This window comes from Chiloscyllium plagiosum, unplaced genomic scaffold, assembly GCF_037043375.1.
Source record: "Chiloscyllium plagiosum isolate Xiang-an unplaced genomic scaffold, Cpla_swu_hap1 HiC_scaffold_17, whole genome shotgun sequence".
NCBI classification, from domain to species: Eukaryota; Metazoa; Chordata; class Chondrichthyes; order Orectolobiformes; family Hemiscylliidae; genus Chiloscyllium; species Chiloscyllium plagiosum.
The window spans coordinates 67,586,478-67,613,637 of NW_028270155.1; the positions used below are offsets into that span (position 1 = coordinate 67,586,478).

Sequence of the window (27,160 nt, forward strand, 5' to 3'; positions counted from 1 at the left end):
TGGAGAAGTTTGCGCAGAGGAGAAAATATCAACACTCAACTGGAGAGCAAATCTACAGAGGAAGATACAAAGAGAAGATTCGACAGCTGACTGGTTTTGAAATTTGAATTATTTTGGAAAATCTTAATGGGGAGTTTAATTGGACGAGCATTGTAGAAGGGGGAGGTAAAAGATAGGTTAGAGAAAGGAGTTTTAAATAGTTGTCAATTAATTATTCTCTGTTAGATTCAAAAAATAAAATTTTTACTTTTTACTTTAAATAGTGACTTTTGGGAATAGTTCCTTGCCTCTAAGTTTCACAGATTACTGCACGGAATAAATCTTTTCGACGTTGCTGGTTGAAATCGTCGGGTGGGGCTGGGTGGTGGTTATCAATGTTGTAATACACAGTTGTGCAATTTCCTCTTGGCATCATAATTCTTATTAATATTAACATACACTGACAGTAGTCCTCATAAGAAATTTCATTACTTAAGGATTAAGGTTTCTCTGGGCAGTTCCCACAGCTCAATTCACATGCATGTATTTTACATACCAATTGATTGGAACAGATGGCAAGGTCTGCTGTTCTACCCCAGTTAACTTGCAGTACATCAAAACAGCGGGGAGGTTCCCAGCCATAAACATGCATAGAATCATGAGAACCACTATAGAGACAACACCCATCTGGGTTGAATAAGATGCACCTTAAAAAAAAAAGGGAGAATGAGAAAAGAAAGATATTAGCTGAAGAACAGTTTCCTCAACTGAAACTCATTTCAATCCATCTAATTATTTCAAAGATGGGATCAATTTCATGACATTTCATTGAAAGTGATGACAAATGGTGCGATTTATTGTATTCTCTCCAATTAGTCAGAAAGGACATGGTGTTTAAAATAGACACTCAACCAACAGAAGAGGGCACCCTATACTAAAGCATACTTTCATCTATCACACTCGGTCACATAGATCTGGAAAGTTGGAGGTTGAACCTGAACGAAGTTACCCTTTCTCAGCTGGTGCAAAGGGAAGACATTACAATGACTTAATTGGCCCTGGGCTAGGAATGTGGAGGGAGGGGAAAAAAAAATTAACAAGGTCCCAAGCACAAAGCTCCACTGGAAAATTCATGTGTACAATCATAAGGATAGGAACAATCTTGCCTGAGTTATCACCCCTCAAAATAGATTACCAAACAGAGCCATGCAGGTAGAGTGCAATCACTTGAACAAGACTCTGGCAGGATGCTGGAATCCATGAAGCACAAATCACTATCTTCAGAAGGAGGGAAGTGGTAAACAGCAAGCAAATATATTTAAGCCATCAGAACCGGTTATTCTTAACTGGAAAACGGCAGGCTAAAACTGCAACAACATGCAGCATATACTATTGCAAAATTATCAGGTTGGTTACATAACAGAGAGAAGACTGAAGCCATTATCTCTAGTCTCTACCATAGACTCTACTCCCTCACCACTGGGGAAACAATGGCATAGTGGTAATGCTAGTAGTAACGCAGAGCCTATGCAGATACTCTGGGGAATCCCACCGATGCATCTGGTGAAATTTAAATCCAGACCAATAAATTTGGTACGTAAAAGCTAGACAGTGTTAAAAATCCATCTCATCCACTAATGTCCTTTATGGAAGGAAACCTGCGAACTGGCTAATATGTCACTCCAGACTCTAGCTGTGAGGTTGATTCTCGGCAATGGCCTAGCACCCACTAAAGGGAAAATAGGGATAGGCAGTAAATGATTGTCTTGCCAGCAATTTCCAAATTGACCTTTTTTTCCCTTTATGCATTCATTCAATCTCATGACCCTCAGATTATTGAGCTAAGAAAATGTAATTTTTCTTATGACCCTTGTAAAAGCTGATACTAGTTACAGTTCCTAAAATTCTCAAAATCAAATCTTGATCCTGAGGTTAATGATTCAATTTCACTTTAAATAGATAAATACTAATGAAACTAAGCATTGATAAAGTCTCAAAACCTTATGTTGGACAACAACGAAGGAAAAAACACATATCTTGCACTGCTGAAAGTGTTAATAATTAACATGTATTATTTACTGTTAGTGGTTTTTACTTCAATTCCACTGCTATAATCTTTTTTTAGATTTTACTTGGACCCAAATCTAGCACATATTTCAACCCTTTGGAAATGTTACCATTTAAAAATCAACACCAGAACATTTGGTTTGAAATGTTGGTGTAAAAATTCAGCTGTTTATGAAAGATGTGGAAATCTGAAATAGAAACAGAAAATGCCAGACCTACTCAGATAAAACAATGTCTATGAGACAGAAACAGCCATTATTTTAGTTCAATTATCTTCCGATATGAAGGTCAGCATCCTGAATTGTTTCACTATTTCTTTCTCCACAGGTGTTGCCTAACCTAACTGTTTCTAGCATCTTGTTTGATTGTATACTTTCATGGTATATTTGTGATATGGACACGTTATCACCAATCCACAAAATATTAACTTCCAAATGCAAAACCACTACCCCTTCAAAATTAAGCATGACTGTCAAGTAGTGTTTGCAGCCACTACCCATCTCCTGCAACATATACGCATTCACCGTTCCCGAGAAAACATCAAGCTGCAATGCCATTTGTTAACACACCAATCTTGTCATTAAAGCCCCTCATACCTGACAGGAGTGCTCTCCACTTCCGTGCAGCTCACCATTTTAAACTTTTCTAGATCCCAAAACTTTATCGTTCTGAAAATATGAAGGAAAACAAGGAATAAGTCCTTGTAGGACTTCAATTCAAAGTACAATCTGCCTTTCTAACCATTATTGCATCCACGTGCAAACTAACTTTTGATTTGATGAGTTAAGAGAACTATTTTTGATAAATTTTCGAGTTTCAATTTTACAACACAGCTGTTAAAAAAAAAAGAGGCTAATAGGTTATTTCTGCAATGACTTTTCTTGTTTTCCTAGTTCATTGCTTTAATTAAACTTACTGATTATGGTTATAACAAATTATTCATAAATTCCATTATTTAGTAAGTGAAGAAATAGTTAAAGCTTACTAGCTAACAGATAAACTCAGAACTTCACAGATTCCACTTAAAAATGGAATCAACAGCACACTGGTTACTTTCTAGCCAAGTCTATTTCTACCAGTGTTGTGATGTCTGAATTGGACCCATATTAATCTTAAAATGAATGAATCTCACAGATTAACCCGGGCCAGTCTATTTTCAACAAGATACTTGCAAAACAAAAAAAAAGGGTAAAATACCTCATAAGACAATCTGATATCAAAGGAATAGCAAGTGGATTTCTTGGAGACAATTTTAAACCAACAAAATAAAATGATGTCCTTCTCAGCCTTGGAGTTCCAAATCAACTTACAGCAGCTTTCATTCATATACCACCCAAGTCATGGACATGAAAATATGTTGAGTGCTAAGACTGTTGCAATGCAGAAAACACAGCAGCCACTTTGCACAACTGAGTCCCACAAAAGACAGTATGTTCATGAAAAGACAAAATGCTTTGGTGATATTAGTTGAAAATTACACTTTGGCAAAGACACCAGGAGATTTGCCTTTCTTGAAAATGGCATCAACTGGACTTTTTGTCCACCTGACATGTTATACATAGATTTGGCTTACTGTCTTGTCTTGAACATGACACCTGTAACATTGCAATAACACTATTTTATGATTTGGAATTGAACCAATGACCTTCTTACTCAGGAGGTGAGAATCCTAACAACAGAGATGAGGTAACATTATATATAGAGAACATCTAGACGGAATAAAGTATCAGAAGTAAATCAGTCAATGGGAGATAAACAGAAGTTTTCTAAAGGTTTGAATTCAGTCATTTGCTGATTACAACTCTGTACCTTTTGCCTTTCTACTTTCAAAACATATCATGTTTTGATAAGATACAGAAACTCAACATGCATAAAGTTATACCGGAACTTTATTTTTGGCAACAGTTCAATTTAAATAGATAAAAGCATACTTTGAACACAATTTATCACTATCATCATGAGTAAGCACATTTTGAAAATGTCCACGAAACTGAAGAATTTAAAATTAAATCCCATTGCTATTGATCCAAATTATAGGCAAAATAATGTAATCTCAAAGCAGCAATTGATCTGACCTGTCTGAGCTTCCTGAAGCCAGCAGATATTCATTGGGGTGGAACTCCACAATGTTTACAGGTCCAGTGTGATCTGTGAACTCTGTTAGAATTTTTGCCGCTGACAAATCCCACAGCTAAGTATATTTAAAAAAAAGAAAATACATTGATAGTAATTCTTTCCATCTTTGGGTATTTACATACAAATCAGATAAATTTCATTACTATTGTTTTTCATTGATAGGAAGAAAACCTATTTGGCAATTCAAGCTTTTAAGTCCATGGCTAGTTTTAACTCACTGTAAAACTAAACACATTGATGCACCTTCATGCCTTGAATGTAGAAGTATGACATTAATGAATATTTAAAAAATTGCACTAGACAAATGTTTTCACCACTGACAACTTTTTCCAACTAGATATTAAGCACAAGTAACAAACACATTCAAAGCACAAACATTGGGGAATACAGATTAAAAATTCCAACTGCACTGCCACTGATAGTACCACATACAGGGGAGGGGAAAGTTCAGGGGAGTGTTCTTATTTTTGAAAAATCCTATTATTTACTAGACATTTTAAAGGAATGCAAATTTATAATTGCCATCTTTCATTTTCCCCTCAATTTCAGGAACTGGGCATGAAAAAAACTTGTTTTTTTTAAATAAAAATTAAAAAGGTCATTATCAATATCTGCCACATTCTTATTTTGAATTGTCACCTCAATACAACAATCACTCAACAGAAATCATTTTTATTTACAATTTGCCATGGAAAGCAGCTTGTACTGAGAATTTCAAGTTATATCAATTTGAACTTCTAAGAACTTGGCTTCATTGAACAACAGGACAATTAAAAAGGAAGTTATTCACAAATTATACACAATTTCTTGAAGACGATACATAAATTATTCAGCTAAATGCAATAAGCCAATAATTTACGGATGCTGCAGTTACGATAAAAATGATATTACCAAACCCTCCTGTAATGTTCTCTATAAAAATACCTTGACCGTGTTATCATCCCCCGCAGACGCAATCCAACGCCCATCAGGGCTGAATCTTAAACAACGCACAGCATTTGTGTGACCCTACAAAGAATGGAGAAAGTTTTAAATGGAGTACATTCTATATCACTTTGCAGTCTAACCTGACTGAAGGGCCTAAGGCTCCTATGCTTGGCCCTAAAATATGCCCAGTCTAATTCAGATTGCCTGGAAGAGACAATGCTTCAGAAATTTAAACTATAGGTAAAGTAATCTGTCTCATATTACTATTTTAAAGGAAACAAATGAATGGTATTTTCTACTGATAGGATGCTATCATCAAGTCAAATGCATAGTGTTGTGTACAAATGCTGATCTAGCTATGTAGGCTTTACATCCCAAATATTGGCAGGCCATATCAAACAATTAACTGCCTAATTAGATTAGATCCCCTACAGTGTGGAAACAGGCCCTTCTGCCCAACAGGTCCACACCGACCCTCCGAAGAGTAACCCACCGAAACCCCTTTTCCCTCTGACTAATGCACCTAATTAACAATTTAAGCATGGCCAATTCACCTAACCTGCACAACTTTGGACTGTGGGAGGGAACCGGAGCACCCGGAGGAAACCCACGCAGACACGGGGAGAATGTGCAAACTCCACACAGTCACCCAAGGTTGGAATCAAACTCGGGACCCTGGTGCTGTGAGGCAACAGTGCTAACCACTGAGCCACTCTGCCGCCCATTTCTGTAGCAGTCAGTGTGCTGTCTGTGCTCAACCAACTCATGCTCGCGCAACTAACTATAGAGACTAGAATACTAGAGATGAAGATAAGCACATTAAATCTTTTAACCCACTGCCATGCCCAGCTGCTGAAAAGAACCACCTACATAGAGATATACAGCACAAAAGCACACCCTTCGGTCCATCTTGTCAATGCAGACTAGATATCCTAAATAGACCTTGTCCTATTTGCCAGCTTTTGGCTCATATCCCTCTAAACCCTTCCTATTCATATACCCATCTAAATGCCTTTTAAATATATAGGCATTGTTATTGTTTGGACGCAAGTAATCTACATATAAAAATAGATTATTACACGGTGGCACAGTGGTTAGCACTGCTGCCTCACAGCGCCAGAGACCCGGGTTCAATTCCCGCCTCAGGCGACTGACTGTGTGGAGTTTGCACGTTCTCCCCGTGTCTGCGTGGGTTTCCTCCGGGTGCTCCGGTTTCCTCCCACAGTCCAAAGATATGCAGGGTCAGGTGAATTGGCCATACTAAATTGCCCGTAGTGTTAGGTAAGGGGTAAATGTAGGGGTATGGGTGGGTTTCGCTTCGGCGGGTCGGTGTGGACTTGTTGGGCCGAAGGGCCTGTTTCCACACTGTAATCTAATCTAATCTAATATACATTTACAGGACATCATAGAACATTAGCCATTTAAAGCTTTTTCCCTTATTGACATGACTTCACTGACTAACTCTCAGTGTAGCACTTCATTCAGATTTTCTCTTTAGTTGAAGTTTATCATAGCTCAACTTGTAGGTCCTTTTTTTAAAAACCATCTGAAGAAATACTGCTATACTATTGATTTGATTAAAATCATTTATTTCTCTCACCTTGTAGGTCATTACACAACCTTTTCTTCGAATGTCCCACAACTAGAAATGGAAACGGATCAGAATTAATGATATGCAGTCACTTCAGGCCAGTCATGTCTATTTTACTTTATGAAATTTTCTGTATCTAAAACAGGCTGTGGGAAAAGTGGGATGGAGTGACAACACCAAAGTACAAAGCAGCACAGAAGAACACGACAGTTCATTGCAAAGTCAGCAGGGAACAGCAATAATACAGAAGGACACAAATCATCAGAGAGTGCAAGCATTCACTATGAGATGAGCTGAAAAGAGCAAGAGCAAAGTGGAACATACATTAGATCAGGATGGGGAAAGCCTCACTGTCACTGTGACAGTGGCTCAGTGGTTAGCACTGCGACTTCACAGCATCAGGGACCCAGGTTCGATTCCAGCCTCTGGTAACTGTGTGGAGTTTGCACATTCTTATGTGGATTTCCTCCGCTGTGGTTTCCTCCCACTATCCAAACATGTGCAGGTTAGGTGAATTGGCTAAGCTAAACTGCCCATAGTATTCAGGGATGTGTAACATTAGGTGCATTAGTCACGGGTAAATGTAGAGTAATAGGGCAGGAGGAAAGGGTTACTCTTCGGAGGGTCAAAGAGTGGACTGGTTGGGCCGAAGGACCTTTTTAAGCACTGTAGGAATTCTATAAATAAAAAAAAAAGGAAGTCGCAAGAACGTAATGAGAAAGGTATACACCAGAAATCAGTGTGTTAATTCATAGTCTAAACTTTGAAAGAAAAATCAAATGAGACATCACAGAAGCTACTGAATGATTCCTTATTTATTGGTATTCTTTATTTATCTTGTCTAATTTAGGGAATAAACTAGTGAGTTTTTGTTTTAAGATTTATTATAACCAGTACATGCTTTAAGCATTATAACAGCTTATCAGCAGTGGTGAGGCTTCTTAGTACTGGTAACGTTTAGTAGAAGCAACAAAACTTATGAGCAGTAACAAAGTTATTAACCTTTAGAAAAATCACAGGGATGCTCCAACTTCCCGGGTGCACATCCTACACTTTGAGAGAACTCCAGGACCCTAAATGTACAACAGGGAAACAGGTCCTTTGGTCCAACTTGTCCATGCCGACTAGATATCCTAAACTGATCTAGCCCCATTTGGGCTAAATACCCCTCAGCCTCCCTCTTCTGTTCTCGACAACCATTTGTGCAAGTAGTGTAATCAGTTGTAGTATTGTGAGCAGCAGCAGCAGCTTAACAGTATGCAGAAGGAGAGGGAATAATAACTAAGACAGCCTAAAAGAAACAGACAAGCAGTGCAGGCGTGAATGCATACCACTTTTCAACCAGTATTCAGTTCTGAATACTGATCTATGATGATTCCTTTATCAGAGCTAGGTACATAGCACCACAGTAGTAGTTATAACAGTGACTTTAATCATCCAAATATAGACTGAATTAGTAGTCATAGAGCAATGAGAGTTCCCATTGCATTCAGACAAGTTTGACAACAATCTATTTTCAGTCCAATAAGGAAGGAAGGCACTGCTAGACCTGGTTTTTGAAAATGAAAAAGTGGCAAAAGGTTCAAATACCAGTAAGAGAACAATTAACAGACAGTGATCATAGTGTCACAATGATTGGGCTTGAAAAAGGACAAAGAACAATCCAAAGTAAAAATAATTAACCATTGAAAGCCAACTTCAATGGGATAAAAATGCATCTAGGCCAAATAAGTTGGGAGTCAAAGGTTGACAGGAGAAAACATATCAGTATAACGGGTTACCTTCAAATGAGAGAGAGTTCGGCATAGCAAAGGCATATTTCCTCGAATGGGAAGTGCAGAACATAAAAACTAGAAGACACTGGATTGCAAAAAAGATAGAAATTATGATCAGAAGAAAAATGCAACAGATACAGATGTCAAGCAGAAAATACAGTTAGACTGAATATGGGAAGCATTCAAGGAGTGGGGGGGGGGGGCGCAAGTAAAAATCAAATAAGATAATAAGAAAGATGAATGGAAAGGTACAGGCAGCCAATACAAAAAGAACCTACAGTAAAAGGGTGCTAAAAAGAGGTCAACTCAGGAAAATGGAATTTGTGCATAAAAGCTGGGGGCATAGTACAGGTATTAAAGTAATACTTTGCATTAGTCTTCACTAAGGAAGATTATGATTAGGGAGCGTTGTTGAACAAAGAGACTTTAGTGCAGGTTCATAGTTCCTTGAAAGTAGAGTCGCAGGTAGATTGGATAGTGAAGAAGGCGTTTAGTATGCTTTTCTTTATTGGTTAGAGCATCGAGGATAGGAATTGGGAGGTCATATTGCAGCTGTACAGGACATTGGTTAGGCCACTTTTGGAATATTACAAGCAATTCTAGTCTCCTTCCTATCAGACAGATGTTGTGAAACCTGAAAGGGTTCAGAAAAGATCTAAAAGGATGTTACCAGGGTTGGAGGATTTGAGCTATAGGGAGAGGCTGAATAGGCCTCTGTGTTCCCTCAAGTATTGGAGGCTGATGGGTGACATTATAGAGATTTACAAAATCATGAGGGTCATGGATAGGGTAAATAGACAAGGTCGTTTCCCTGGAGTGGGGAGTCCAGAACTAGAGGGCATAAGTTCAGAGTGAAAAGATATAAAAAGGATAGAAGAGGCAACTTTTTCACACAGAGGATGGTGCATGCATGGAATAAGCTGCCAGAGGAAGTGGTGGAGGCTGGTACAATTACAGCATTTAAAGGCATCTGGATGGATATATGAATAGGAAGGGTTTAGAGGGATATGGGCCAAGTACAGGGAAATGGGACAAGATTAGGTTAGGAGATCTAATTTGCATGGATGAGTTGGACCAAAGGGTCAGTTTCCGTGCTACATATCTCTATGATTACAAGACACTGGAGAGTGTCGATGAGGACAATGTTAATGTGATACGCATTGACTTTCAAAAGGCATGTGATAAAGTGCAGCACAACAGACTTGTGGGCAAAGCTTTCACTCATGGAATAGAAGGGAAAGTAGCAAATTTTATACAAAATTGACCGAGTGACAAGAAACAGTGTAGTGATCAGTGGATGCATTTCAGGCTTGAACAAGGTTTGTAAGGGAATTTACCCATGTCAATGTTGGTAACCTACCCAACACATGTTAATTACCTAGACCTTGCAAAGGATGCAAAACAAAAGCATTGTAAACTGAGGAAGATGGTGCAAAACTTCAAAAGCATATTAACTGTATAGCCTTCTCAGTTTGTCAGTCAGTATCACTGTGAAGCAAACTGAATGGAGCGAGAAGCTTGTGCTTCTGAAATAGCATGAGAGAGTAAGGCAGCAGTATCATAAAAAGTATACAAGAACAGTATACTTCACTAAAAGCAGAAGAGACAGTGGAGTCAGCAGCTTCTCAAACAACGAAAGCAGGCCAGCAGATTGAAACATAACAGCGAAGCTGCATGAAAAGGACATTGACAGAGGGATGTAAAAACCAGCAGCAGGGAGCTCCTTCAACTTGTTTCTTCCTGTAAGAGCCAAAGTGTGACATTGCAGCAAAATGAATAGGTGATTGATGGAAATATTTCCTATTTTTCAATTGGCCGACTGGTTTAAATCAGAAGACATTATTACAGCTGAGAGTACATTTTAGAAATTCATCACTAAAATATATAGCACTCGAATTAATTGAATAGAAGAGAGATAGTCGAGCAGGCAATATGTTACAGCGGAATGATGTGGAATCTTGCAGATGCCGGTGCAATCCATAGTATCCACATCTATAGGTGTTGTCTGCTCAAATGGCTTCAGTTCAGATTTGATGAGCTGGAATCTGAGCTGCAAACATTGCAATGGTGAGGATTGAGTTGTGCCAAAATACTGTGTTTCAGGAGGCAGTCACACCCCTTAGATTGATTACATTAAATTTGGTAGATGGTCTGAGACAGTAGATGCGACTATATTGAAGCAGGTAAGGGAATCCAGAATTTAACTTTTTAAGAGCATCGGCCAATGCTCTTATCAAATAGAGATGAGGCTTTGCTCCTAAAATAAGTCCACAAAGGCTAGTCTACCATCACTAAGTCAGCCTTTGTTTGCACATGCATAGTACATGTCACTGACCCAGCTAATTCAGAGCTGGCTCCTGGATTGAGCAGAACCCTTGATACACCTGCTTATATCTGTCAGCCAGGACTCCCTGATTAGAGCAGGTTCACAACTCCAGGGAGGGAACTCGTATTCTGAGGTCCACCTGGATAACCTTGTTCCGATCACTACATCCCTACTCTAAGTATAGGGACATAGGGCCATTATTTTTCCCACAGCTTCTCCAGGGGCATTTTCACATCAGGTCCAGCTCTTCCACTTCTGCCTTGGATACTGGCAGCAAACATCTTGTCTTTTGCCTGGCGCACCATGGGCAAAAATCATCGTCTCCAAGTGGTAACAGCATTAAGGCTGCAACATTTTATCACATCCTCAGAGGTGTCTTCAACGCTGGGTGGAGGGAGAGAATCCACAGGTTCTGACAGCCTTGCTGGATGTTCTGAGGGGCCGGATATGTTTTGCGCTTGCCCCGTTTGCAGCTTTCATGTGGTCCACATGTTTGTTTAGCACTGCCTCTTCTCCCCGAACTTTGTACGTCACGTGATCTGTTCTGATCTCATGCTGACTGTGCCTTTTACCCATGCCATTTCCATGGCTTTGGCAACATTCGTCTCCACAAATAAACTGCATCTCTCACTGAAAGGAGCTTTGGCTTTCCTGATGTCGTTCCACCCTACCCCTCCAGGTTGGGAAGATCAGGTTTAACCTGTTACAAAGTCTTCTCATTAGCAACTCTAATGTCTATCTCTATAGTTGCATGAGATGTGGGTCCTATAATTAAACAGGAACTGGGACAATTTAGTATCAGGTGAGGCTGCAGGCTGTTCCTTTAAGCCTCCCTTCAAAGTTCTGACTGCTCTTTCCACCAGACCATCAAATGATGGATAGTATAAAGCTGTCCTTAGATGCCGAATGCCATTCAACTTTAGAAAATACTTGAATTCCCTATTGATAAATGATGACCTGTTGTCTGAGGGTATCACAGCTACAGACGCTTCCATTGTCGATGAAGATCTGCCTACCGAGTCAGTATGGGTGGAAATTAGGAACAGCAAGGGAGCAGTCACCTCGTTAGGGGTTTACTACAGGCCTCCCAATAGCAGCAGGGAGATGGAAGAAAGCATAGGTCGGCAGATTTTGGAAAAGTGTGGACGTAGTAGGGTTGTTGTAATGGGTGACTTTAACTTTCCCAATATTGATTGGAACCTCCTTCGAGCAGAAGATTTGAATGGAGCTGTTTTTGTAAGGTGTGTTCAGGAGGGTTTCCTAACTCAGTACATTGACAGGCCGATGAGGGGAGAGGCCATTCTAGACTTGGTGCTCGGAAACGAGCCGGGGCAGGTATCAGATCTTGTGGTGGGAGAGCATTTTGGTGATAGTGACCACAACTGCCTCACATTCTACATAGCTATGGAGAAGGAGAGGATTAGGCAAAATGGGAGGATATTTAATTGGGGAAGAGGAAACTATGATGTGATTAGACAAGAGTTAGGAAGCATGGATTGGGAGCAATTGTTCCATGGTAAAGGCACTATAGACATGTGGAGACTGTTTAAGGAACAGTTGTTTCAAGTGATGAATATATATGTCCCTCTGAGACAGGCAAGAAATGGTAAGATAAAGGAACCTTGGATGACGAGAGCTGTGGAGCTTCTCGTCAAAAAGAAAAAGATAGCTTACATAAGGTGGAGGAAGCTAGGGTCAAGCTCAGCTCTAGAGGATTACAGGCAGGCGAGGAAGGAGCTCAAAAATGGTCTGAGGAGATCCAGGAGGGGGCATGAGAAGAGCTTGGCAGAATGGATTAGGGAGAACACAAAGGCATTTTACACTTATGTGAGGAATAAGAGAATGGTCAAAGAAAGAGTAGGGTCGATCAGGGATAGCATAGGGAATTTGTGTGGAGTCTGAGGAGGTAGGAAAAGACCTAAATGAGTTATTTGCTTCTGTCTCTATGAAATAAACTAACTTTGTAGTGAATGAAACCTTTGAAGAGCAGGTGTGCATGCTGGAATGGATAGAGATAGAGGAAGCTGATGTGCTGAAAATTTTGTCAAACATTAAGATTGACAAGTCACCAGGCCCGGACCAGATTGGTCCTCGGCTGCTTTGGGAAACAAGAAATGCAATTGCTTCGCCACTTGCGAAAATCTTTGCATCCTCGCTCTCCACTGGAGTCGTACCTGAGGACTGGAGAGAGGCAAATGTAATTCCTCTCTTCAAGAAAGGAAATAGGGAAATCCCTGGCAATTTCAGACCAGTCAGTCTCACGTCTGTCGTCTGCAAGGTGTTAGAAATGATTCTGAGGGATAGGATTTATGACCATCTGGAAGAGCATGGCTTGATTAAATGCAGTCAACACGGCTTTGTGAGGGGCAGGTCATGCCTCACAAACCTTATCGAGTTCTTTGAGGATGTGACTAGAAACATTGATGAGGGTCGAGCTGTGGATGTGGTGTATATGGACTTCAACAAGGCATTTGATAAGGTTCCCCATGGTAGGCTCATTCAGAAGGTCAGGAAGAATGAGACACAGGGGAACTTAGCTGTCTGGATACAGAATTGGCTGGCCAACAGAAGACAGCGAGTGGTAGTAGAAGGAAAATATTCTGCCTGGAAGTCTGTGGTGAGTGGCGTTCCACAGGGCTCTGTCCTTGGGCCTCTACTGTTTGCAATTTTTATTAATGACTTGGATGAGGGGATTGAAGGATGGATCAGCAAGTTTGCAGATGACACAAAGATTGGAGGTGTCGTTAACAGTATAGAGGGCTGTTGTCGGCTGCACCGGGACATTGACAGGATGCAGAGATGGGCTGAGAAGTGGCAGATGGAGTTCAACCTGGATAAATGCAAGGTGATGCATTTTGGAAGGTAGAATTTGAAAGCTGAGTACAGGATTAAGGATAGGATTCTTGGCAGTGTGGAGGAACAGAGGGATCTTGGTGTGCAGGTACATAGATCCCTTAAATGGCCACCCAAGTGGACAGGGTTGTTAAGAAAGCATATGGTGTTTTGGCTTTCATTAACAGGGGGATTGAGTTTAAGAGTCGTGAGATCTTGTTGCAGCTCTATAAAACTTTGGTTAGACCACACTTGGAATACTGTGTCCAGTTCTGGTCGCCCTATTATATGAAAGATGTGGGTGCTTTGGAGAGGGTTCAGAGGAGGTTTACCAGGATGCTGTCTGGACTGGAGGGCTTATCTTATGAAGAGAGGTTGACTGAGTTCGGACTTTTTTCATTGAAGAAAAGGAAGAGGAGAGGGGACATAATTGAGGTATACAAGATAATGAGAGGCATAGAAAGAGTCGATAGCCAGAGACTATTTCCCAGGGCAGAAATGACTAACACAAGGGGTCATTGTTTTAAGCTGGTTGGAGGAAAGTATACAGGGGATGTCAGAGGCGGGTTCTTTACACAGAGAGTTGAGAGAGCATGGAATGCGTTGCCAGCAGCAGTTGGGAAGCAAGGTCATTGAGGACATTTAAGAGACTGCTGGACATGTATATGGTCACAGAAATTTGAGGGTGCATACATGAGGATCAGTGGTCGGCACAACATCGTGGGCTGAAGGGTCTGTTCTGTGCTGTACTGTTCTATGTTCTAACACTTCCAGGAGTCAATGTATTAAAAAAGTTCACAACTTTTCAATCGTCATCCCAGTGTTTGACAAATGAAGTCCAGCATATCCAATCACTTTGGATGGACGTACACAATGACTAAAAACATTGAGCCTTTGAAAGGACCAGCACAGTCGTCGTGTAACCAGAGTCCAGAGTTTACCTGGCCATTCCTACAAATGTGGATGAGCTGTTGGCGACAATTCTGGCCAGACATAATGTGTCGCCAACATATTCAGTTTGGAAACCTCTAGATGACCATGGTGCAGTTTAGTCAGTATCTGGCAGTGATCTTTGCTTGGACAAATCGCTCTGGCTTTCCAGAATAAAATGCTATTCTCTATGGTGCTCTGGTCCCGCCGGGTCTGAAAAAGTTTCAGTACTGATTGTTAAAGCCATTTTGTTTCCCCCATAATCACCAGCTGTTTTAGTTGTGTATCCACTGTCTGATATTCTTAACGATGACTGGGTGTCCAGAAAATGTAAAACCAGAATGAACTCAGTGGTGGCACCACCAATGGTGTATTCGTCAGTGGTAGACAGCTTAAGGCACCTGCATTTACCACTTGGCCTCCTGGACTGTGTTCTAATTTATAATTATACGCACTTAGAATGAGAGCCCATTGCTGCATTCAACCTGATCTATGGGTGGCACAGCTCTGTCCTCCAAGTAGCCCTAGCAGGGATTTGTGGTCTATCACTATGCTAATTTGGTGTGGAACTTTCTCACATCAAAGATGATCGCCAACCTTCCTCCTCTATTTGGGCGTATCTTCATTCAGCATCTGCCAAAGTCCTGGAAGAATACCTTGTCGGACTTTACTCTCTGCTGTACCACCGATGAGTCAACAATATCGCGAAGTCACGTGTGGAGGCATCGCATGTCAGGCACAACATCTTGCTTGGGATTATAGTGTGCCAATACTTTAGACAATGATAGCCACTTCTTCACTTGCTTAAAAGCTACGAGATTGTTTCCAAGGCTGATCCTTTCTCAAAAGCAGATGTAAGGGTGCCAGGATGGAAACCAGCTTACGTATGATGGTCCCTCAATAATTCAACTCAAGAAAAGACCTAAGCTCTGGTACAGATGTGGGGGAGACGGGGCATCTTTGATCGCACTTGTGTCACCACTAAAATAACTCCACTAAGGCCAGTTTCCCATTAACAAGTCACCCCTTATTTACATGTGCAAATAACATGACACAGGCCAAGCTAGTTCAGCGCCAGCTCTTACAGTGAGCAGAACCCCAACACCCTTGTTTATGGATGTCAGACAGGACTCCCTGATTGGTGGTGTTAACCTGGTCTAATCAGGGAACTCATATTCTATGAGATCCACCTGGCTGACTTTGTTCCAATCACATCTCAAAGTGTGGAAGAGGGCACAGACTGCATTAAAGGTGAACTAACTGCTGTGCACAGTCCAGAGTGCCATTCAAGTTGTGGAGGGGAGACAACAGAAATAGAGCAACAGTAGGGGCAGCATAGTTAGGGAAATAGATACTGTTCCCTGCAGCACTAATAGAGTGTTGAAGGCTGTGTTGCTTATCTGGTTCCAAGATCAGAATATTGTTTCTGGGTTGGAGAGGAAATTCAAATGGGTAGGGAAGAATCCATTTGTAATGCTCCACGTGGATACCAATCACATAGGTAAGACTAGCAAAGAGGCTCATTGCAACATCTCGAGCAGCTCAGGCTAAAGTTAAAATGCAGAATCACAAAGATACTACCTGAACCATTTGCAAATTGTCACTGGATAAATAAGGGGAGAGGTAAATGCATGGCTCAAAAACTGGCATGGGAGAAATGGGTTCCAATTCATGGTATATTGACCCCAATACTGCACAAAGTCAGCATAGTTCCATTGGGACGGATTTCATTTGAATCAGGCTGGAGCAGTGTCTTGGCAAATCATGTAACAAGGGCTGTGCATTTGGCTTTAAACTAATTAGTTGAGAAGGTTCAATGGCAGGGATTTTTAAAAAATCCAAAAGAAACAAAGCAGAGGTGGAGGGTAGTGAAGAGACTAATGATAATCAAAGTGAGACAGAAAGGCGATGAAATTAAATGCATAAGGGTCTAGCAGAAATTAGAATTACAGAGTTAATAATGTTAAAATTTCAAAACTTAAGACTCTGTCTGAATGCATGCAGCATTTGTAACTAGGTGAGTTAAACAAAGATAAACTGATATAACTTGACAGCTCTTACAAAGGCATAGTTATAGGGTGACTAAGATTGGGGACTCCATATCCAAGAATATTTTACATTCCAGAAGAAGACAAAAAGGAAACGGAGGTAGGTAGTTCTATTAATAAATGAGTACAGTTTGGTTGGGAGTATGACTTGGGTTTTAAAAGATCATGATATGTAATCAGTTGGAATGAAAACAAGGAATGACAAGAGAAACAAGACTTGGGTGTGAGTCATGTAAAGGTCCCCAAGGAGTTGCCTTAAATATAAATCAGAAAATAATGCATGCACATGAGACGGCACTTAACTGTCATGGGTGATTAAAATCTGCATATTAGACAGTTGACTTGGGCAATGTTGACATGGAAGATGAATTTCTTGAGTGCTCAGAGATTGCTTCTTAGAGCAATATCCTGCAGAACCTACTTGGAGAAAGGGAATTTTAAAATCTAGAAATGTGTAATGAGGTCTTGTGTTTCAGGATCCTCTGGAGGATAGCGATCACAACATAGAAGAATTTCAAACTCAATTTGAGGGAGAGCATCTTATGTCTCAACTTAATAAGGACAATTACAGAGGTATGTATAAAGTGTTGTTTAAAGTGGGCTGAGAAAACAAACTAAAGGGAAAGTCGGTGGATGATGTGTCAGACATTTAAGCAGATACTTCATCGTGCTCAGGAGAAGTTTATTCTGGTCAGAAAGGACTTAAGAAGTATGAATCATCCAAGGTCAATGTATGAAATTAAAACTTAATGCATGCAAAAGTAGCGAAAACATGTGGCAGGCAGATTTTGGGAATACTTTTTTTTAAGAAACCAACAACCAATGACTAAAAAGATGATAAAAATGGAGAAAAGTTAATTATAAAAGCAAATTTGCAAGCAATATAAAAACAAACAGCAAGGGTTTCCATGGGTATAAAAAGTAACAGCAGCTAAAGTAAGTGAGAAACACTTGAGGCTTGCAAATGGGGAACACATGACAGGGAACTGGGAAATGGCAGATTATTTCAATCAATATTTTGCATCATTGTTCACAGTGGAGGACACTATAAGCATCCTAATGATACCAGACGGAAGGAAAGATAATGTAATAGCCTCTACCATGAGAAGCAAAGAATTTGACAAACTAAAGGGGCAGAAGGCATATAAGTCACTCGGCCCAAATTCAAGGGTTTTATAGAATGTGACTGCAGAGATAGTTGATGGATTGGATGTCAAAATATTTCAGAACCCACTGGATTCCAAGAGGGTTGCAGCAGGTAGGGAAACTCCAAATGTAAAAACGATGTTCAAGAAGGAAGAGACAGAAAGCAGGAAACTATAAGTCAGTTAGTCTAACATCTGTTGTTGTGAAAATATTATTAACGAAGGAATAGCAGGATACTTAGAAAAGCTGAATGCAATGAAACAGAGGTCCATGTGGTTTTTTTGAAAGGGAAATTATTCTTGACGAAGTTACTAAAGTTCATTAGGGATATAACAGAACTATAAAGGGAAACCTGTGGATGTAATGTGTTTGGATTTTCAGAAGGCATTCCATAAGGTACCACGTAAAAGATCATTTCACAGGATAGGATCTCTAAGTTTTGGGAGTAATGTGATATAATGGATTCAGGGTTATTTAACACCACAGGAGAGAGAAAGTCAGGATTAATGGGTCTTTGTCAGGTTGGACTGATGTAACTAATGGAGTGTCACAGGAATCAGTCTTGGGTCCTCAATTATTTACTATCTATTTTAATGATATGGAGAAGGGGAGAGAGTGTAAAGTATCCACATTTGCTGACAACACATCAGTAGAACATGTTGTGATGAGGTCAAACGGAATCTGCAAGGGGATATGGATTAGTTGAGTGTGCACAAACTTGGCAGATGAGTTTAGATTAGATTAGATTCTCTAGTGTGGAAACAGGCCCTTCAGCCCAACAAGTCCACACCACCCTCCGAAGAGTAACCCACCCAAACCCATTCCCCTACCCTATATTTACCCTTGACTAATGCACCTAACACTATTTGCAATTTAGCATGGCCAACTTACCTGACCTGCACATCTTTGAATTGTAGGAGGAAACCGGAGCACCTGGAGGAAACCCACGCAGACACAGGGAGAATGTGCAAACTCCACACAGACAGGCAGGAATCGAACCCAGGTCCCTGGTGCTGTGGGACAGCATTGCTAATCACTGAGCCACCATGCTACCCCAAACGTAGGAAAGTTTGAGATCATGCAGTTTAACAGGGAAAATCAAATTTAAAAGCATACTACTTTAAAGTGGAAAGAGACTCCAAAAGTAGTGCAGTGCGGAGAGGTCTAGGTATTCTTGTGCATGAATCACAAAGTTAGAATGCAGATGTAGCAAGCAATTACGATGGCAAATGGAATTTCAGTCTTCATTGCTTGGTGGTTGGAGCTTAAAACAGGTACGTCTTGAAACAACTTTACAGAGTTGAGGCCACACTGGATTAATTTATGCTCGCTGGAGTACTGTATGCAGTTTGATCCCCACATTTGAAAAGGATATACTAGCATTGGAGATTGATTAAGCCTCTATTCAGAGTATAGGAGAATGAAGTGTTTTTATTAAAATAAAGAAGATTCTCAGGGCGCTTCCACTAGTAGCGAAATCTTGGAACAAAGGGACATGGTCTCATTTAAAACTGAGATGAGAGGCCATTAAATGTCTGGTTCATTATCCCAGAAAGCTGTGGAGTCTAGATCATTGGAAGTATTTAAAGCAATAGATGGATCTTTGAAACATCAGGAGTTGATGACTATGCTGAGCTGGCACAAAACGGGAGCTGAAGCCTGCGGTAGATCAGCCAATATCTTGCTGAATGACAGGACAAGTTTAAGGGACCAAATGGCCTATTTCTGCTCTTATTTCCTGTTTCTGAAGTTGGAGTGGATGTGTAGGTGACAGACAAACTTCAACATGGTCTTCAATAGTCTCACTTCGATGGGGATAAATTGCTCCTTTGTGAAAGGATCAAGAATAAGAGGGAACAGGTTTTAAGTAACTGACAAAGGAAACAAAAGCATTACTAGAAAAAATGTTTCCACGTAGTGGGTGCTGAGGGTTTGGAATACACCGCCCAGGAGTGTGGAGGAGGCAGATTAAATCAAGGCATTCAAAAAAGGTCATTAGACTATTACGTGAAAGGGAAGAATGTCCATACAGGGCAGGGCAGGCACCAGATAAATTAGGAATTGTTCCGTCAAAAAAGACAGTGCTGATAGGACAGGCTGAATGGTCTCCTTCTGTGCTGTAACAATTCAGGTAATTTTAATGTGCCTGTTGGTGATTGCTTAATTCCACAGGTTGTGTTTTGCACCAGAGACTGGCTTTTAAAGGCAGCAATTAAAAGAATAGAAGTAACCTGGAATTTGATGTATCATCCACCTGAAGCCTTTAAGCTTAGAGAGAATTAATGAGTCTCATTTGCCTCTTAGCAAATGGTCATGAGACTAGTAAAATATTGCGTTGACTGTCAAAAATAACAAAACTAAATTCAGAAGATGACTAGATTCCTGGAAGGGTATGATGAATATGGTGAGAAGGCTGTTGTCAAGACATCAGAAAACAAGAGACAAACTCACTGGGACAAATGGTCTTTCCAATTCCTATAAAGTACATGCTACATCTTTATCGGCAATATCTTGGCAATGTTCTGCTGGCCTGTACTGTACCTTTACATTGGTGTCCATAGAACCAGAGGCCACAAACTCCCCAAAAGGATGAAAGTCTAAACTGCAGATGTTCGCTTTGTGTCCCGACAGTGTCCTAAGAACTTCAAGAAAACAGAATTAACATTACTACATTCCTCCCTTACGTTACTAATCTAAGAATTGCCAACGTAAAAAACCTAAATATCAGGAATGAATCCATAAACTGGGGTATTTTCGTTTGTAAAAATGTGGCTAAGGGTTTGACTACAGCGGAAGCCCAAAAACTTGCTTAGGAGTGAACCCATTCATTTAAATGGGAGATGTACCTTCTCGGCAGCCTCCTGGTGCTGGTATGTTCCCTTTTATATGTTCTAACCATGATAAACCACAGGTAAGTAAAACTGCAGAAAACGATTCCACGGTTACAGGAGTTGCCCTGTTCTTCAAATTTTGAAATTATTTTGAATACAGAAAGAATGTTTCCTCTTGTGGGGAAATGTTTGATTAGAGGCCATTATTATAAGATAGTCACCAAAAATGTCCAGTAAATAATTCAGTAAAAAATTCATCACCCAAAGGATGGTAAGAACATGGAACTTGGTACCGTAATTATACCTGAAAAATAAGCTATACAGGTGGGTTTACAGGGATTCAAGACAATTGTTTGAGACAGAAGGAACTAATGGCAGGTTTAGATGAGAGCGAGGGGAGGCTGGAATGGAGTATAAATACCAGCATGGACCAGTCGGGATAAATAGATTGCTTACCCTATAAAGGTAGCAGAATTCAAGTGATTCAAAGACAAGAGAGTAAAATGGAGACATGGTTTAATAATAATAATAATAATAATAATAATAATAATAATAATAATAGGTACTTACTCTTTGCTGCTTCCAAATCCCATATTCTTAGTGATCCGGATTGTGAGCCTGCAACAACCAACTCCTCAGAATCTTTAAATTGAATACACTCGACTGGCGTGTTGTGGCCTGTAAGACTCTATAAAAAGATTTTTGAAATTAATACTTTATTGGCTTTATTACGCTACAAACAATTCAAGGCTGAAATCACATATAGAAAATACACAAAGTGGAATAAAGACAAATATAGAAATTTAGTTATATGACTAAAAAGACGGATACCACATCTTTTGTACAGTTTACAAACCCAATCCATCAGGCATTTAAACTCAGCTTGGATTTCACCAGTTCCAATATGGTCATCGAGCTCCTGGCACCAATTTGATAGCTTCGGTACCATCTAAAATCACTGTGTGTAAAAATTCCCAAAAATGCTTCCTAAGAGTTAAAGATATATTTGAAACAAAAGCAGATTCACCTCAATAACTGTGCATGTAAATATTTAGGACCCTATGGCCAAGCTCCATGAAGAATAATCCCGTTTAGGGAATTACCAGAGCACATACACCCCATTAAGATTTAGAATCTTTTGTGGTCATCCAATTTCAGTGTAAAATCTTGTGTCTAAGCACACACTGTAAAAAATTATGACGACTTATCTGAGAACTCAATGCTTTGTTAAACAGTCCTCCAGTGTTGAATGACTCAAAAATTATGACAAAAATCAGCTATGTAAGAGAAATCTGCAACTTGACCAACTTGGGTAATTGAGGATATCAAGAACTCAAAGGTCTAACAAGTCTAGTCTGTTTTTAGTAGAGTGATGTATGTCAACAATGATCATAGGAACATCCCCTATCATATTAATTTTTTCAAGTCCTAGCCAACAACTTTAAATTGTGGACTGTGTTGCAACTTTCATTTGATTTTGAGGGCAAGTTTGTGCTCAGACTCATATCAACTAGGAAGCAAATGTACCCATTTCACATAGAGCCACTGCCACACTTCTTCGGTATACATTGACTTACCATAATACAGTTAGGTTTGCTGACCGACCACAAATTGACTCGACAGTCCTCTCCACCAGTAGCCAATAGCCTGCCTGAATTCTTCCCCAGTACCAAACAGGTTACATTACCAGCATGAGCGACAAACTCCTCTGTAAGGGAGATGCGGGAAAAAAAAAGGAGCTAAGTAGGATGCAGATTCAACAGCAAACTTACAAAAATGCTTATGTTCAAAATGAAAAGGATACACTTTTCCCAAGATTATTATTGATAGTTATCATAGTTATTGTTTTGTCATTGAAAATATCAAACTGCCCAACCTTATCTATACTAAATATACCAAAGTTAATTAAAGTAAACTTTAAAGGTTTAAAAACCCAGCACGAGTACACTTTAATCAACACAAAAGGAACTAGATTAGATCTTATATTACGGGCATATGATGTAAATCTTCCTCTAACAGACACACTAATACTCTGCCAACACCTATTCATTCTGTTTTTAGGTATTACTCCCTCTTTCTTTTTCCTCTCATCTATTTTGTTTGTTTTGCTGTTTTTTTTTCTTTTTATCTTCCTTCCTATACTTTGTTCTTCTCCCAATCTTCTTTTCTTCCCTTCAATTTCCATACTTCTGATCCTCATCCTGAAACTTCCTTCTGCTCTGCATGTTTTGTAAGTGTCTTTCTTTCATTCATTATTCTTATCCCTCTGGTCTTCACACTCTCCTCCCCAATCCTGCTTTGGTGGCTTGTTTTCCTGGTGTTTCCTCCTTTCACTCGTTTTCTTGCCTTACCATTTTATTTTCCAAATCCTCAAGCATTCATATCTTTTGTTCCGTTCTTCCCCACTTCACTCATTTTTTCTTTCACCCTTTCCATGCTGTTTTTGTCCTCTCAAGTTTACCTCTCAGTCCCTTTTGTGTTCTTTCTCCCCTCCCCTCCTCTCCCACCATCTCACCCCCTGCCCTCCCCCCTCCTTTTCCTTTCTCTACTTTCCCCATACCTATTTCCTCATTTGGCATGGTCAACTCTACCAAAGGTTTCAAACAGATTGAAGGACAATGGAAAATGTACCTATATCACAATCCTATATGGTGTCATTTGTGATTCATAAAAGCTGATCCAATGACAAAGCTTGAAGGGATTCAAATACAGAATTCTAGAAAGGTGGAAACAGATTTACAGCACATTTGAGGTCTTTGGAATGGAAAGGGAGTTTGGAGATGGAATTTGCAAGACTGGTGGGGCCAAGGATTGTTTTTATGAGGAAGGGGGCAATGATAGCATGTTTAAAGGAAAGATGGACAAGATATAAACAGGCAGTTGAGTAATCAGCACGTCTGAAGAATTCAGAAGAGCGACATAGAAGGGGAATGTTAGTGTTACAAATATGATCAGAGATGGTCTTATCTGCAATTGATACAATGGGAGTGGGAAGACGACACAAGATGACAAAGCCAAGGTGAATAAGAGTTAGGAAGTTTATATTGAGGAAGGCAGAAACACTTATAACATTTAAGTATTTAAATGCATGCTTGAAATGCCAAGGTATATAAAGCTATGGGCCACATGCTGGAAAATTAGATTAGAATAACTTGGGCTTTTTTTAAAAACCTTCTAAAATAAGAAGGAATAGGTTTAAGGTGAGAGGGGAAAGATCTAAAAATGACCTGGGGGTAATTTTTTCACAGAGGGTGGTGCGAGAATAGAACAAGTTGCCAGAGGAAGTGGTGGAGGAAAACACAATTACAACATTTAAAAAGCATCCAAGTGGGTATATAAATTAGAAGGGTTTAAGAGGGATATTGGGCAAATGCTGGTATACGGTACTAAATCAGATTGGGATGTCTGGCCGGTCTGTTTCCACGCTGAATGATTCTAAGTGAAAAATGATATGATGGCAGAGTTCATAGGGTCAGCAGGATCAAAATCAAAAGTCCTATTACATCCAGTCACAAATGGTCGTGGCACATTAAACAACAGAATGAGGGGAAAGTCTCCATGAACAACTTCATTTTTAATAACAGCAAAGCCCAACAGCTGTTCAAAAGATAAGGCTGTTATACTCTAACATTATTCAACTCCACCTGAGGACTCCATCATCATGAATGCCAGAATATTGGCAATTCCGGCTTATGCCCGAAACGTCGATTCTCCTGTTCCCTGGATGCTGCCTGACCTGCTGCGCTTTTCCAGCAACACATTTCCAGCTCAATTCCACTCTACTACCCACTGCCCCCCATTTTATCTCTCTCTATGGATTCGAGCAAGGGTTTTGACAAGGTACCACTTGCTAGTACATAAAAAAAAGCCCATGAGATCCAAGAGAAATTGGCCAGCGAGATCTAAACTTTCCTCAGTAGTAAGAAGTGAAATGCAACAATTGGGATTTTGTGACTAGTAGGCTGTTTCTAATGGGGGGTTCTGCAGGGCTTAGCTCTTGATCCCTTACCTTTAGCTCATGGTAATAATGTAGGCTTAAATGAGGAGGGTATGATTAAAGAGTTTGCAGATAGCACAATTTTAGGAAGCTGAAGACATCAGGAACACATCAGTGAACTAATCAGGTGAGCAAAAGAACAGCAAACAGAATCCAAGATTTGAGAAGTGAAAGGTAATGTAGGGAAAGTAAATGAGGCAAGGGAATACACCATATATGTTAGGATAGAATATACAGCAGAGTGATGTGGGGGCACATACCCACAGGTCTTTGAAGGTAACAAGATAGATGAAGTAGTTAAAAGGGTATTCAGATTTTTTAAAAATTAGCTGAAGTATATATAATAGCAAGGAGGTTAAGCTTGTACTAATTAGATGATAGCTACAATGCTGTGTACAGTTCTGATCACCATATTACAAGAAGAATTCAACATCACTGGAGTGGGTACCAAGCAGATTTTTAAGGATGCTACCAGGACCGGCAAAACTTTCATAATGATAAAAGACTGGATCACCTGGGATATTTTCTTGGAGACAGAGGAGGTTGTGGAGAGTTACAATTAAGGGATATAAAATTATGAAAGATTTAGACTGAACAGATAGCAAGTACTTATTTCAATTAACAGAAACGTGAATAGCCACAGGGTAAAAACTGCAGTAATTTGTGGCAACAGGGAGGAGATTTCAGAAAAAAAAAACCTTGTTTTCACTCAGAGAATGGCAAGGGTCTGGTGCTTATTACCTTTAAGAATGTTAAAGAATAAAAAACTACACTCACATGTACTGGAAGTGCTGTAACCTACAAGTCTATAGGCCAAATTCATGAAAATAGATTTGACAGAAAAAGAGTTTTTCAGCACTTAGAGACCCTGCAGTGTATCACGTCCATGCTGATCATCAAGCATCTACCTACTCAAGTCCCATTTTCCAGCACTTGCCACACAGCCTTGTATGATATTGCACAGCAAATGGCCATCTGACTGGATAACTGTTTTTCATCTGCATGGACTCCTTATACACCATACATTTCTATAATTCCATTTTACTCCCTAATGCCCACAGGCCTTCATCTGTGCTATCCATCATTTTATTTCGCATTCCTTTCCACCTGCCCTCGTTTCCAACCCAGTTCCAAGACTCCTCCCTCATCTTCCAACTTTTGTTTCACCCTGACACAGTTGTTTTATTTACCTTCTTCATTCCTGTCCTCTCTTCCACTCACATGTTTTCCCCTGTTTCTCCCAGTTTATGCTGCTGTCTCCAGTTTGTGTTTCTCTCCTTTTCTGCCCTAGTCTGTTTCTTTCCCCACCACCTTTGTTTCTCTCCTTCTCCACCCTCCAGTTTGTTTTCCTCCTTTCTGCTCTTGTCAGTTTGAGTTTCCCTCCCCCTTTCCATTTGGGTTTTTCTGCCCTATTTAATAGTTATCTTCCGAGGTGACTCGTTCCTCCCCAATCACCATGTGGCCTTTTTCTCCTCCAACCCCACCACTTCATCCTTCTCTCACGTGGTCAGTGTTTCTCTCCCACAATTTGTGTTGTTTACCCTCTCCCTTTTTAGTGTCTTTACTTCCATTCTTCACTAATTTGTTTATATATATATATATATATAATCTGTATTGCCGTAGGACTCACGCAGTTTCCAGGTGATTTTCGTTGCCCCCGAAGCCGCCATCCTGACGGCCGCTGAGGAACTGCTATGTTTCAGATGTCGCCGGGTGGCGGTGAGGCCGGTTGCCCGGGTGACGGCGCTAGGCCCGAGCTCTGCCCCACTCAAACCGCCTTTCCACTTCAGGCCACTAACGCGCAGACGCGCTCAACCGGGGATCGGCCACCATGCCGGCTGTGCGCAGGCGCATCCCAGTGGTCCTAGCGCCATATGCGCAATGCGTACACATGCTCAACTAGCGCCAGCGTCGAACCGGTGAAGTGCATGCGCATTAGCCCGATACAGCAGGTAGCCCTGTCCGTCATCCTTCAGCTTATTAGTGAGGCAGTGCGTCGTCTCAACGGACGGAAACGGATCCGCTCATTCGCCTTAGGCTTTCGGTAGCTTTGTTGTAAATTAATTTTTATATGTGTGAGACTATCTACGCAACATTGAATATAGTGTCGTTAATAATAGCTTACATCCTCAGAGGGTCAAAGCGGCAATATTGTTCCCAGAGCTTTAATGCTAACAGTCCTGGGGAAATTTCTGGAGTGTTCACCACGTAACAACAAGTCGCGTGGGGACTTTACCCATTTTATTTTCATTCACCTGAATAAGATTAGTTTTTTTTGTTCCTGGTTTTGTGTCAGCAGCTGTTGTATGAATAGTTCGGAGAAGTATAGAGGCTACCTCGGAGTAAGAGGAAAGGGAAAAGCAGAGGTAAGGGAGATTTTCAGATGGGGAGGCACTCGAGATTTACTCATAACACCAATACTCAGAATCAGAATGGCTACAGCACGGAAGAAGACCATTCGGCTGATTGTGTCGGTGCTGGACTGCTCCAGGACTAATACTCACAATGCTTTTTCCCTGTTATTCTAACATACTGTGGAATTTCTTTTGCCTTAGGTAATGATTCAGTTCCCTGT

General features: G+C 40.4%; 1 protein-coding gene across 3 annotated transcripts in view; it reads right to left on the reverse strand.

The window, feature by feature from the left end:
* katnb1 (katanin p80 (WD repeat containing) subunit B 1) overlaps window positions 1-26,368 on the reverse strand; it is an 80,515-nt gene extending 54,147 nt beyond the window's left edge. For 2 of the 3 annotated variants that reach the window (XM_043707275.2, XM_043707274.2), the window contains exons 1-9: window positions 26,216-26,368; window positions 22,166-22,296; window positions 21,159-21,276; window positions 20,299-20,399; window positions 6,710-6,751; window positions 5,107-5,190; window positions 4,122-4,237; window positions 2,643-2,714; window positions 536-686 (exon numbers count right to left, since the gene is read on the reverse strand). In XM_043707275.2, coding sequence (XP_043563210.1) covers window positions 536-686; window positions 2,643-2,714; window positions 4,122-4,237; window positions 5,107-5,190; window positions 6,710-6,751; window positions 20,299-20,399; window positions 21,159-21,276; window positions 22,166-22,296; window positions 26,216-26,255 — 855 coding nt within the window. In that variant the 5' untranslated portion in view covers window positions 26,256-26,368. Of the gene's footprint in view, window positions 1-535; window positions 687-2,642; window positions 2,715-4,121; window positions 4,238-5,106; window positions 5,191-6,709; window positions 6,752-8,481; window positions 8,561-20,298; window positions 20,400-21,158; window positions 21,277-22,165; window positions 22,297-26,215 lie in introns of those variants that run through there. The other variant, XM_043707276.2, reaches the window with a different exon arrangement.
* Between the last annotated feature and the right edge of the window lie 792 nt (window positions 26,369-27,160).